The sequence below is a fragment of the Lepidochelys olivacea genome, assembly GCF_965140295.1.
Source record: "Lepidochelys olivacea isolate rLepOli2 genome assembly, chromosome: 2".
Taxonomy (NCBI): domain Eukaryota; kingdom Metazoa; phylum Chordata; order Testudines; family Cheloniidae; genus Lepidochelys; species Lepidochelys olivacea.
Genome location: NC_140412.1, coordinates 113,548,901 through 113,563,044, shown reverse-complemented (window position 1 = coordinate 113,563,044; position 14,144 = coordinate 113,548,901). Strand labels below are relative to the sequence as shown.

The window sequence follows — 14,144 nt, the reverse complement described above, 5'->3', positions numbered from 1 at the left end:
ACAACCCCATTTCCCCCACTTCATAAACATGTTTATACTGGTATAGTGTATTCCCATATGGGAAGGGGAATAAGCTATACCAGTATAAGGCATTATACCAAGATAACTGCACCCCAGGTTGTACCGCTATAACTATAAAAAAACACCACACCCCTAATCAATGCAATTATACCGGCACAAATCTGTGCAGATCAGGCCTTAAACTACTTTAAGAGTGTCAACACAAGGGAGTTGCACCAATCTGGTTACACCAGTAAAACATATTGTAGAACTTAGACTGGAAGCCCTTTGGAGTAAAAACTGTCTTTTTGTTACAAGTGTGCACAGTGTCTGCTAGAGTGGGACTATTATCTTTGACTGATGACTCCTAGGAGCTACTGAAACATGAATAATAAAGTAGGAAACATGCTTCTGCTGTGGTGATTTCATCCTCAGCTTGAAGAAACCCAGATCACTTGTTTTCAAATCCTGGTTAATATAGTGGCAAACTGATGACACTGAATGGTCTTGGCCAGGGATCAGCAACCTTTGGCACGCGGCCTGCCAGGGTAAGCCCCCTGGCGGGCTGGGCCGGTTTGTTTACCTGCCGCACCCGCAGGTTCGCCGCTCCAGGACAATGGGGGCTGCAGGAAGTGGTGCGGGCCGAGGGATGTGCTGGCCGCCCTTCCCGCAGCCCCCATTGGCCTGCAGTGGTGAACCGCGGCCAGTGGGAGCTGCAATCGGCTGAACCTGCAGACGTTGCAGATAAACAAACCGGTCCGGCCCGCCAGGGAGCATACCCTGGCTGGCCGCATGCCAAAGCTTGCCAATCCCTAGTCTTGGCTATACTGATGAGCTGGAATCTAAAGCATTTAATGGAAAATACCAGCCTTATCTACACCAAGGATTTGTCCTGATTTTCAGGCAGTGGTACCCGGTTCCCACTAGTTACAGGGGGGAAATCGCTAAGATAAACTGAAATAAACTTCCATTTGCCCCAGTGCAATTTTCCTGAGTTTCAAGCAGTGGTAAACAGCACCATGCAAATTACAGGTTTTAGACATTTATCTGGTCTGCACTGGGCCAGCTACAACAGTGGATGTCCACCAAATCAAAGCAATCCCCTATGTTGTATAATATCTCCCACTCTAAAGAGTCAAAGTGCTTTCAAAAGGAAGAAAGCTAGAAGTGACAATAGCAGGGAGCTTGTAAAGCTTGAAAGTTTACTTTTCAAAAGGATTGTCATTGGTTTATTTTATCTATACATTCCTCCTTAATTACGCTGCTGCTTAGAATTCTTCCAAAACTTAAAATCAGATGCATAGCACAAGTACTTTATCTACAGAGTTCTTACATAAATACAATGTATTGTCCTTTATCTGTACCACTGCGCCCAAGAGCACCAAAACATGAAGAAAAAATCCTTTGAGGTAAACTTTTGAAGTAGAGTCAGAGAATTTAACATTACAATGGGCTTGAGGACTGGCCACAAATTCAAAATGAAGGCAGAAGGCCATGCAAGTAAGATAAATATCTCGGTAAACTAAGGCCTGGTCTATACATAGTTTTTGTACCAGTATAACTATGTTATTCCAGGAGGAGGTGATTTGTATTTTTAATCAAAACAGTTAAATCAGTACAACTCCTAGAGAGGACTCAATTATATCAGAATAAGGTGCCTTTTTATCAATAGAGCTTATTCCCCTTCCCATATAAGAGTAAGCTATTGTAAGTACGTTTAGACAAGTATAACTGTGCCCACATAGAATATCAGGGTTGGAAGGGACCTCAGGAGGTCACCTAGTCCAACCCCCTGCTCAAAGCAGGACCAATCCCCAATTTTTGGCCCACATCCCTAAATGGCCCCCTCAAGGATTGAACTCACAACCCTGGGTTTAGCAAGCCAATGCTCAAACCACTGAACTATCCCTCCCCCCATGATTAGGATTGTGCTGCTTTAACTATGCCAATGTAGTTTGTGTGTAAACAGAGCCTTGGGATTTGTTGAATAACAGAACTAAGAACAACCTCTGTTATAATTTTAATAGTACTGACTAATATAACACTTTGAGATACAGCTTGTATGAAAAAGGATTTACAAACTAAAAGTGCATTATATGTATTGTTGCTATTTATTTTGCTTAGTGCTGACCATGTGCTCAAACTCGTAGAAGACGTGCAGATAAAGGAGATCCCTGCCTAAAGAGCTTACAGTGGAAGGCCTTGTCTATGCACAATATTACCTGATTCAGGAACTGGTGCAGATCATCATCAGGGGCCCTACGTGTAGACAAGGGCAAGTCATGATTTGCCCCAATTTAGCTAATCACTGTTTCCCGTGATTCCTAAAGCCTTGTCCACACTAAGGTAAAAATGGTTTGTAAGATACCAGAGTTAGCATCAGTTCAGTTGAGTCTCTATTATCCATCTGCACTGGGGCTCCCAATGGTGCTATCTGGCTCTAGTAGCCATTTTCAGCACCATGTCAAATAAACCCACTCAGAACAAGTCAGAGAGCCAGCTAAACTATGGGCTTGTCTACACTGGCAATTTACAGCGCTGCAACTTTCTCGCTCCGGGGTGTGAAAAAACACCCCCCCCACCCCTCCGAGCACAGCAAGTTTCAGCCAGTGTAGACAGTGCACCAGCGCTGGGAGCTACGCCCCTTGTGGAGGTGGTTTTTTACAGCACTGAGAGACCTCTCTCCCAGAGCTGCGCCGCGACCACACAAGCCACGTTAAAGCACTTCCATGGCAGCACTTTAGCATTGCCAGTGTAGACGAGCCCTATGGCTTCCAGTGCTGCTAACCCAGTGTTAGCAATGGTGGGTGTGACAGATGTGGCAATATCCTGGAAAAATCTTGTTGAATTAGGTTGAAGGATCTTTGGAGTCCATTGTATTCAATGCAAAGTTTATGTATTATTGTGGGCCTGGATGATCAAAGGACTCTGTTGAACAATGTGACAGAGAAGAAAGGTCTTTTGGGATACTATGTGCGAAGTGGATTTCCTGGGAAATACCTAGGGGGAGGTGAGTGCAAATTCCACCCCTCCCTGGTTACAGGAAAACCCAGGCTTTAGACATTACAGCTTAAGGAAGGGACCATTGTCTTCTGATTATCTGTTCCTAGACTCTGAAGATCAAAGGCCCAGGCTGTTTCAAGGAAAGACTAACCTATGCATGGGTGTGCTTGTTCTGAACTGAGGCTGTTATGAACTTGTAACCATAGGAAAAACTCCTTGGTGTGATTTGAAGTACTGACTTCTAACAGAGCCCCTGTTGGAGTTGGGGAGGTGATTTCTGGTAAGCTTATTAGCATGTGTGTAGGTTCTTTTATTGTTATATGTTTTCTGTCTAATGCTTTCACTTTAAGAATAAATGTGCTTGCTTAGAAAGGGCTGTATGGTCATTTATAACGGTGGGCAATTAAACTGTTCATAGACACTGAAGAGAAAGCAAAGCTCAGACACTGGACTGATTAATCAGGAGTGAGAGAGAGAGACAGGTCTCCACTCAAGAGAAGTGATGGCAGGGGAGCTGGGAGCCTAGAGTGGGTTGCTTGCTTGGACTGCGAGGGGGAAATACAGGTGAGCTGCCCTGAACTGTGACAGTGGGAATGTGTTGAAAAGATTCCCTAGTGTAGACAAGGCTCCCAGATGCATCTGCATTAAGACTTTTCATGCCACTGATCTACAACCAATGAAGTTCTGCCAGTGGTAATGACGATGGGGGAAAATGTCTATCCCTGTCTACATTAGTACTGCCACGGTTGCTAACTGCCACTGTGGAACTGGACTAATGCTAGACCAATGATGCAAAAAGTGCTAGTGTACAGAGAAGGCCTTCACTGCAAGCACAGGTGTGCTTATAGGCTGAGTATGCACACCTGCCCTACCTTTAATCTAGCTAGTACAGTAACAATAGTAATGAAGGCCTGGTGGCATAAACTTGTACTTCGGCCAGTCACCCTATTACAAGCCCACTAGGCACCTGGGTATGTACTCCAGTAGCTAGCCTATGCTGAATCCCATATCACCATGTCTTCACTACTACAGTTACCTGTTCTAGCCAGACTAAAGATAGCATGGGTAAGCCAAGCTGTGCTACAACCATACCTTCACTTTGCAGTGAAGTCATACCCAACGACCTTGACTATATTGAAAATTTTGGAAAAAATAGCACAGGTGGTAGTAACTTTGCTCAGCTACCCCAGTGGTAGTGATGATGGGGGGGAGGGGACGATGCTATATGTTATCTACATGAGAGAAATTTATTGTTCTAAGAATTTATCTCACGTCCTAGTAAAACACTTGTAAAACACTTTGGGCCTGATCCTCTGTTACATTTCTTGACTAATATATGCTGGCTAGCATATAAATATATATCATATTAATAATATATATTATCAGAACGTAAGATGTTCTTATGTTCTCTGGAATTCTGGGAGCTAAACCAGGAATTGTGGGATAGGTACCAAGAGGGCACGGCAAATTAAATGGTTTGTAGCAGTACTAGTTTGGACAAAACTGCATCAACTCCAAGTAATTCAGCATGGCCAGAGTGGACTCAGTTAACTGTACTTAAATTGGTTTAATACAACTGCTTCCATTATAACTGGTGTAATTCTCTAGTGTAGAGAAGTCTCCAACAACTTCCCATGTTTTTACCAACAAGTGAGTCAGACAGTGGAGGAGGTCAAAACCTTGTCTACTCTAGAATTCCCACTAGTGCTGCTCCTCCTAGAGCAACTGAACTGCTAGCAGCACCAATGGGAACTTCCCCCCTAAAATTTTGTAATGTAGACAATGTCAAAGACAAATTCAGAGAAAACAGGACAATGTGGGAAATCCAGAGAAGTATCCATAATTGGAGGGACAGGATGGAGAGGACACAAAGGAGAGTGGGTTATTGTTGTTGGTGTTCAAGCACAAGCCAGGACTACCATTGTTGTTATGAACTTATGACTGTAGCTACTGATTTATATTGTATCTGGATCATATACAGTAGTATTTTCCCTGAGTAAATCAGCACCTTGACAAGATCACAGGCACAATCCTGCCATATTCCAGTAGGAGGTTTGCTGGAATAATGATGGAGTTGGAAGGGCTTCATGATTGGACCACATATCACTAAAAGAGTTGGTTACCTTTTCCTGTAATACACATTGTTTGTTCAACTGGTATTGAGTATGTACAGCTGATGGCCAATGTATTGTTTGTTTTGATTTCCTAGTAGGTGGCTTGTGCAAAATGGGTACCCCTCACAACTACCCCTGACTGTGCTGTTTAAAGGTGGATTGCTTTTTATCTAACTTTTTCATTTGTCATATGATTGACATAACTCAAGTTTAATATTCTGCAAAGTCATCTATTTACCAAGCACAAGATATTCTACTCAGTGTCCTTGCTGCTGGGCCACATTTATACTGACTATAGCAGGACAGATATTACATTGCTATTAATAAATAATTATGCTGTTTGCCTTAATAGAGCTTCTCATCCCAAAGGACTCCAAACCTTTTTACAGACAATGGATCAAGTTCTACCACAGTTACAACTATTCAATTGCTTAACAGGGTTAAATGGGTATAAAGGAAGGTGCAAATTAATTATAGATTAGATTCATGAATCACTTCACTACCACTGACGTTACCTCTACTTCTGGGGTAGACGTGCTGCCAATATTTTGGTACCAGAATGAGGTCCTGACCTGGCTGGCCTCTAGGTGCTACTGCAGTATAAATGTTTAATAATGTTTAGACTATATTCCTGAAAAATATACTGTAAATATTTAGAGCATAGCAGAGTGTTTAATCTGCATAATGTGAAATGAGAGAGGAGGCAAAGTCCTTATCAGAGGAGCTGAGGGTAACCCTCAGTGACATATTTCAAAAATATCTGACACTAGACCAAAGGCAAAACATTTGCTCCTTAGAAGCATTTACATGAGCCCTGGCAGGAATGGTTTAGCAGCACACACACAGTGGGGGAATTCCAGCAGAGACAGATAAATGATCCCAACTCTCCTTTAAATTTACAGGTGACATTTTCACAAGGATTTCCCAGGAACCACCTCAGGTACATTAGTGGCTGTCATGCAGCAGCTGTTTAGCAGCACACAGTAATACTATACAACAGTTTCAGGGAAGGACTGAGGAATATCATATTTAATACATTGTCAGAATTCATGTATTGACAATTTTTAACTGTGCGGAAAGTTAGAACTTTTTCCAGAGGGATAAAATCATGTTGCCAGTACCGGTAACTCTTCTAGTGCTGAATGCTAACGAGTTCTGAAAGCACATTGTCTTTCTGTCTAGACTTGCTCTGCCCCACCTCTCCTAAACCTACATTAGCACCAGTGTTATACCCAGGGTGCATTCATATTGCAGTTGTAGGCAGGTAGAGGAAGAGAAAATTACTTCCAGCTCATGGAAAAAGAACATGAAAACAAGTTGGCGCAAGTGCCCCAAGCCTGCCAAGACCAGTGAGAAAGAACAGAGTTCATATTAAATACGAGAATGGGCCTTCATGGCCATTCAAGCCTTGATCTATCTTTCTTCAAGAGGGAAACCAATTGTGAATGCATCCGATGAAGTGAGCTGTAGCTCACGAAAGCTCATGCTCAAATAAATTGGTTAGTCTCTAAGGTGCCACAAGTACTCCTTTTCTTTTCTTTATTTGGTATTTGTATTATCCTAATGTCCAGAGGCCCCAACTAACACTGGGTTTCCATTGTGCAAGGTGTGTACAAGCAAAGAGCAAGGGACAGTCCCTGCCCACAAGACCCTATGATTTAAACAGACAAGGCAGACAGAAGCGGTTTTACTATCCCCATTTTACATATAGGAACCAAGACCCATGGAGTTTGATTATTTTTTTCCACATAGAAACTGGACTCAGACCACCAACTCATTTCACAAGGGTCACTGAACAGCCCTGGATTTAAAACAACTTTTTGTCTCTTTCCAAAGCAGGCTGGCTCTGAACCATCTCAGGCCTGGGCTGCACTAGCCTTTTGCCTGCCATTAGTCTAGCTCAAGGAGCAATTCCACCTGCAGGTCAAAATGGTGAAGCATGGTAAAGATAGGGCACAAGAATTTTTATCACTGTGTTGTCTAAACCGGGGTTAAGCAGCACAGCTGTAAGGACACCCACACCCATCTACACCAGAGCTATCTTCAAGGACCTGTATCAGAAAAAGAGCAGCAGTGGGGAAAGTGCGGTAAATTCCCAGTGTAAAAGGTCCCTAGAGGTGACAGTGAAATACTGTGTAACCAACGCTTTCTGCCATCTGGTTCCCCAAGCTTTTAATTTTTAATAACAAAGCATTTCATACTGAAAACAAAACAACTTACTATTGCAGGTGAAAGGTCCATGTTTCATGACAAACTATTGCTATGAGTAAAAGAAAGGTGTTCTCCCCTAAAGGCATAGTACAGAGCTCCAGCAGCAACAGGATAGTAGAATGGATTTCTGTATAGAATAATACTGGAGAAACTCCTATGTCCCTCCGGCTTTACTGCCATAATCCAGGACAGCAGTGTTTGTTTTCAGTCCTTGTTACAGACTAATTCACCAAGTTAAACTCTTAGGTATCACTAAGTCCTATCAGTGACTACCTTGCAATACAAATGTTTCTTGCAGCCGGAAGTGAAGCATGAAGAGAGAAACAAACAAATGGAAAAGTAAAGAAGAGATAAGACCCATTTACTTTCTTTGTCACAGTGGCTGACAATTTCCATCAGGCTACATTGGTACCCTGAGCAGAGGTGGAAGTTTGAACACATTTCACCGGCTTAGGAAAGATTTATGGACCTTCTTATTTCAGAAATAGTACACTCCACCTTCCAAAAATTGAGATTCCAATGACTCAAAGAAAGTCATCACTTTCTAAGCCATTTTACAGTATTTGAATCCACAAAGATGTTCATTTTTGCAGAACTAATGCCTGAGTTTAAAATCAAACTGCTCTCGAAGAGATCACTTTGAAAAGAGTGAGGGAAGGAAGTGCTAATAGATAAAAATATTTCTGTAAATAATGTTTTTAATATTTACATTTTAGATTGCATGCCAGTGTAACCCACACACTTCCTGGGTGTGGTGTTCTGTCCTCTCTAGTGGCACTGAGACCATGTAGCACTTAATGAGTCTGCTACAGCCTTAGCTCATGCTTTTAGCTTCAGAGGTCCCAGGTTGTATCCCGACCACCAGGGTTTGTCAGTTACACCAGAACCTTATATCATGCTCGGATCTCTTATGTAGGCACCCTTTCTCATTTTTCTTTCTTACCTATTTCACTGCAATTGCAATACAAAAATAATACCTACAAATAGTGAAGGGCAAGTTGACCATAGACAGATGGGAGTGGGAGAGGTACTATCCATCAGTAATGTGAAAACATCATTTCCTTTTTGAAAATGTAGCCTGAATTTATTTTGGCAAACCAACATCATTAATAATTTCACCACAGGTCTGGAAATAATGTTTTCCAGTTAACTGCTGCTACATACATACACATATCGTAAGATGAACAAAACATGATGTTCACTCAAAACTACTGTTTTTCTTTTTGATTTCATAGATTCTGATCCTGCAACAGACCCCCCTCTCTCTTCACCCCCACTCCTCCACCCCCCAGTGCCTGTGTGGAATCCCATTTTGTTCTGTGGGGTTGAACATAGAGACATGGTACACCCAAGCACAGGCGGTAAGAGAAAGGTCTTAGTAAAGGAGTAGTACGTTAAGGAGGACTGCGGGAGGGCAGGGGGATATTCAGAATTTGCAGGACTTTCCCAGTCAAATTCTAGCAATTTTATATTAGATCAAATTTGAGGTCTAAAACCTTGACATTGTCTTTTTAACTCCATGGTAATTTAAATTCTCTGGGTCATTTAGATCTACATTATAAAACCATTAACACATACTTTGACAGGCAAAGCATAAATAATATGCAGTCTAGAAAAAAGTCAAAGATTTGCTATAAAAAATGATTGGGTTCTTTTACCCAAAGACAAGAACTATTTCTGATCAGAGATATTAAAACACTGTGGCAAAGCTTGCACTGCAGATGCTTGCACTATACCTGGCCTGTGAATAGAGAACTAAAGTTTTTTAGAGCTGGTTCTCAATTCTTCCTTTAAAGACTGAAAATGCCCATCGACACTAACATCACTAATGATATCTTAGTATTACTATGCTTTCTAGTAGCAATGTAATACTGCAATTTTTGCTACTATGATGCAATACATAGCCATGGCCATCAGCCCACAGAACTGCAGAAAGAAACTAAATAGCCACCTCAACATACCTTTGTCAGTTACAAAGATGACTCAACACATTTCCCCTAATTTACATTTCCTCATTTAAATTTAGAGGGCCAAAGTCTGATTCCAGTGACACTGGTGTAAATCTGAGAGTAACTCCACTAAAGTCAACCTTGATAGAAAAACAAATACTTTACATTGGAGGCCATGAAGTTAGGGTGATCAGCTGTCCTGATTTTATGGGGAAAATCCTGATATTTGGGGCTTTGTTTTATATAGGTGCCTATTACCCCCCACTCCCTGTCCCAATTTTTCACACTTACTATCTGGTTACCCGACACGAAGTAAATGGGGTAAATCAGTTTTCCACTAGTGTAAATTAAAGCAGAATTTAGGTCACAGTTTTTACATGTGTTAAAGTATAATTAAATCCAAAGATTATTTTTATAAGTGTACAGTATGCCTATTTTTCAGTCCTTTCTTTGTGTGTGATGTTTCACGGGGGAAGACCAGCATTTCTCAAATTGGAGGTCCTGCCCCAAAAGGGCGTTGCAGGAGGTCACAAGGTTATTTTAGAGGGGCCGCAGTATTGCCACCCTTACTTCTGTGCTGCCTTCAGAGCTGGGAGGCTGGAGAGCAGTGGCTGTTTGCTGGGGGCTCAGCTCTGAAGTCAGCACCACTGCCAGCATCAGCGCAGAAGTAAGGATAGCGGTACCTACAATAACCTTGCAACCCCCCTGCAACTCCTTTTTGGGTCGGGACCCCTATAATTACAACATTGTGAAATTTCAGATTGAAATAGCTGAAATCATGAAACTAAAAAATTTTAAACTCCTATGGCCCTGAAATTGACCCAAAAGGACTGTGAATTTGGTAGGGCTCTACCCAAAATGTTGCAGAGTAACTAGTCCCGACATCAAGCATTTAAAAGTGAACTCTTTCAACACTGGGAAAAAAGAGAGATGGGAAACACTGAGCTGTAGCTCACCAAAGCTTATGCTCAAATAAATTGGTTAGTCTCTAAGGTGCCACAAGTCCTCCTTTTCTTTTTGCCAATACAGACTAACACGGCTGTTACTCTGAAACCTAAAAACTTCCAGTATGTTGCCTTAACGAGGTGTCTGATACAAACGACTGATGATATCTCAAAATCCATGTATCCAAATCTTAAAGACCGTGACAGCTTTCATAATCCCACTTTTTAGCAACTAAATCACCTCAGGCAGTTTCAGTAACCCTAAAATACCACAAACAGTGCTTCAATAACTGCACCTCCCCAGCAGGGCTTCCTACAGGACACTCACACAACCCAGCTCTCTCTCACACACACCCCCCCTCTCCTTGGAGTGACTGACTGGTTTATTTACGCACAGGGAAAAGCTCCGCGGGGAGACCTCCACACGTTCAATGGGTGGCCACAGATGCTCCTCCCATCCCCAGCCATGGGGATCCCGCACATGCTCCCCCGACCCCCGGAGATGCTTCCCGAGCAGCCCTAGGCGGAGGGGGAAGGAGACGCTTCCCAGTGCGCGCAGGGAGGAAAGGGCGTCTGGGTGGGACTCACTCACCCAGGGTTTTCACCGCGATCTGCCTGGTGAGCGGGGGCGGCAGGTTGATGCAGACCAGGTCCACGTCCTGGTGCAGCAAGACCTCGTCTATCCGGCTGGTGTAGAAGGGGACGCTCATCTCCTTGGCCAGCTCCTCCGCCTCCTCCTGGGTCCGGCCCCAAATCGCTTTGACCGAGAAGCCCTCGTCCTTCAGCAGCGGGATGATGACCCGGGCGGTGAGGCTGGTGCCGAACACCCCCACCCCGGGCAGCATGGCTGCAGCTCCCTGCCCCTGGCCGGCTCGGCGCCCTCCGCCCCTGCCCGCCGCGCGCCGAGGAAGGGCGCGGAGCTGCGAAGCGCCGCGGCAGCCAGCGGCCCTGCAAGGAGCGATCAGACCCAGCCCAGCGCCGCCGCCGCCGCCGCAGCCCTGGGAAGGGGGACACGCCGCCCCCGAGCCCAGCAGCAGTGGCTGGCACGCCGCCTGGCAGCTGGTCCCTGCTGCGCCCCGCGGCTCCCGGAGCGGCTCAGCAGCAACGCAGCGGCCCCCGCTGCTCCCCCCTGCTCGCCCTCCATACTCGGATCATCACACAGCCCAGCGCGCCTCTCTTCCCCACCACACACGCACACGCAGCCCCGAACCCGGGGGCTCTTCCCCGGCCGGCTACCTCTTCAGCCCCCGACAGGGGAAATTGCGGGGCAGCCAACAAGTTGTAGAGCGAGGCGGCGGCAGCAGCCTGAACCTTACTCTGCATCTGCCATGTTCACCACAGAGCACTCCTGAGCACTGCGAGAAAAGGAGGAGTTTTGCTGTCACCTACTGCTTTCCTGCAACGCCCTCTTTAGAGCTCACATGTCATTGGCCACCACTCTGGTTTCTTTCCCAGTGCGATCGAAAAATAGCACCAATTGGCTGGCATGCCCTTGGCAGGGGGCAGCAGAGGGCTGGTGGCACTAGTTGGGGCAGGGGGATATAGAAGCAGGCAGAAGGATGGGCTACCTAGATCCTGAAAGGCTAGGCTTCCTCAGTTCCTCTCCCCTCCCTCCCTCTTTCACCACCCACTCTCCAGCTGCTGCAACCCTCTCCCTTGGGGCTCAGGGCTTGTTAGGAGCTTACTCAGCCTTCCCTCCACTTTAACTCTTCCCCCATCTATTTTTGTTCTTATTGTTCGGCTTGAGACCCAATATACAGACTTGCCAAGTCTGGAGGGAGACTCTCTTCTTTTGCATCTGTTAGAAGGCAGGGGCTTTTTAAGCTTCTCTCTTTAATAAAGAAGGATTTGGCTGCACATCTTTCAATGACACATCTAAATGTCTCTCATTCAAGTTTTCTCTGGCGTATCATCATAAAAAGAAGATTGCTTTGCTAATGCTAACTGCTCCCACTTTAAAGCTTGTAAAGAGGGCCTAGACACCAGGGTACTGGGAGCCCTATAAATGCAGGGAATGATATAAATACAATAGTAGTAAAATATACTGTTTGTAAGAGAGATAAAATACACTAGTTAAATTTCTTCACTAACTTTCATTTTGTATTCCCCCCAAGCTGGCTTTTTCATCTCCTCCTTTCTACAGGTACTACTGCCCTCTTAGTCTCTGTAGAAACAGGGGAGGAGGGTCCAGCAGAGCTATCCAGCTATGAAAGATGGAAGTGCCATCCCTGCACCAGCATTCCCCTATCCCAGGAGACACTCTGTGAAGACTGGGATCTTCCTTGTGTAGGAGGGCAGTGGTGCTGGAGGGGAGGGAAATCACTGGGTGTGGCATTAGACCCGCATCAGCTCCACATGGCCCTCCCAGGTAAGTTATTGGTGAACCCCATCATGATGCAGCTCCCCCCTGACAAGAGGTTCTGGCCATAGCAGCTGGCAGTGGATTCCCTGGCAGCATGTTTCTTAAATGTTCCTCATTTTGAGAGACATCACTTAGTTTAGTTCCAAAGTTACCTGCGTCCCAGAGAAATGTCGATGTCCCCTCACTTCTATCATTCAAAATTATTTACATCAGAAATAAGGAATCATGAAAACTGAGGTTACAGAAAGTTATATGTACAAAAGGAAAGAATTGTTCAGCACTTTAAGTTTTCTGAATTAATATTTTTGACCCCTCATTCTGAGTGTTTATCACACATTGTGTTCCACATCAGGCCTTGGCAGGTTGAGAGATATACAACTCAGGGATAGTGTTGCCAAAGGGCCAGAGGTAGTCTGGGAGGGCCAGCCAAGAACCACTGCAGATGCACAAATTGGCTTGACCTCTGTTGATTCATCAAGATCTGTACAGATCTCTGGAGATCCACTGATTTTGCAGGACAAACCCCCTCTACTTCCACAGGCAGAATGGATGAGCAAAAAATGTCTCACCCAATTCTGTGCTGCTCACTTACACTGGTGTAAATCCAGAGTAACTCCATTGAGGTCAATGTAGTTTCAATGGTGTCATACCTGAGAGAGAAAAATCAGGGTCAGGAAGTTCGTTGACCCCATGTAGGGGGATTTCAGTCAATGTCATCTTGGTTTTCAATTTATTCTCCACTCTGCTAACCCCTATACAATGCAACCCATCTAAAGAAACCATTTTATTATTCTTGTTTCTTCACTAATTTCCTTTTGCATTTATGTATTGCATTGCAATGCAATTGAAAACATTTTTTTCTACCTTAGATTCCTGGAGTTGTGCCAGGGACATTTTTGCAACTCACCACTATATGAAAATTAAATTAAGATTAAGAAGCAAGCATTCCCTTTATCAGCTGCTGCATGGAGATTCTGTTTTTTCTGCCCTCATCGAGGGGGCAAAGACTTCTTTACTGAAAAAAAGAACAGAAGCCTGGAGGATCACTACAAGTTAAACAGTCTTGCTTGCTATGTACTCTGCATCTTTGAACTAAGCACCATCAGACTAAACTGAGACTGATACATTTGAGCTTAAAACAATTGAAACATGATCCAGGTCCATTTGTCAAATAACCACAGCAGCATTACCTTACCGTAGAATATCAAGGTTGTATTGGGTCCTCAGTCAGATGCTCAAAACTATTTATAGATTATGTTCCTGGGATGAGTAATTTGGAAATTTTTCTTTGTCTTACTGTCCTTGTCTGTGTATAATAATAAACCCAAGAATGTAGCTAAATCACAGGAATAGACTGGAAATGGAGCATGAATTATGATTTATTAATTATATATTTTATATTACTTCAAACCCCCCCCAACATGGACTAGGAACTTTACAAAGATGCAGATAAGGTCCCTGTTGTGAAGAGCTTACAATCTAAACAGATAACATGTAGTTGTAGATGAAGGGTGAAGGATAGGATGAAAGTGACTGAGCGGTAAAGTTAGTACTTCCTGCT

At 44.1% G+C, this 14,144-nt stretch overlaps 1 protein-coding gene and 1 long non-coding RNA gene across 3 annotated transcripts in view; one reads left to right on the top strand and one right to left on the bottom strand.

Annotated features, from left to right (window-relative positions):
- Nucleotides 1-11,979, bottom strand: part of GFOD1 (Gfo/Idh/MocA-like oxidoreductase domain containing 1) — a 107,365-nt gene extending 95,386 nt beyond the window's left edge. The window contains exon 1 of one of the 2 annotated variants that reach the window (XM_084620104.1): nucleotides 10,814-11,979. In XM_084620104.1, coding sequence (XP_084476230.1) covers nucleotides 10,814-11,066 — 253 coding nt within the window. In that variant the 5' untranslated portion in view covers nucleotides 11,067-11,979. The remainder of the gene's footprint in view (nucleotides 1-10,813) is intronic. The other variant, XM_084620105.1, reaches the window with a different exon arrangement.
- Nucleotides 10,757-13,842, top strand: LOC311516245. The gene is made up of 3 exons (XR_014710368.1): nucleotides 10,757-10,839; nucleotides 12,365-12,589; nucleotides 13,453-13,842. It is a non-coding gene; the product is annotated as an uncharacterized lncRNA (long non-coding RNA).
- The last annotated feature ends 302 nt before the right edge of the window (nucleotides 13,843-14,144 follow it).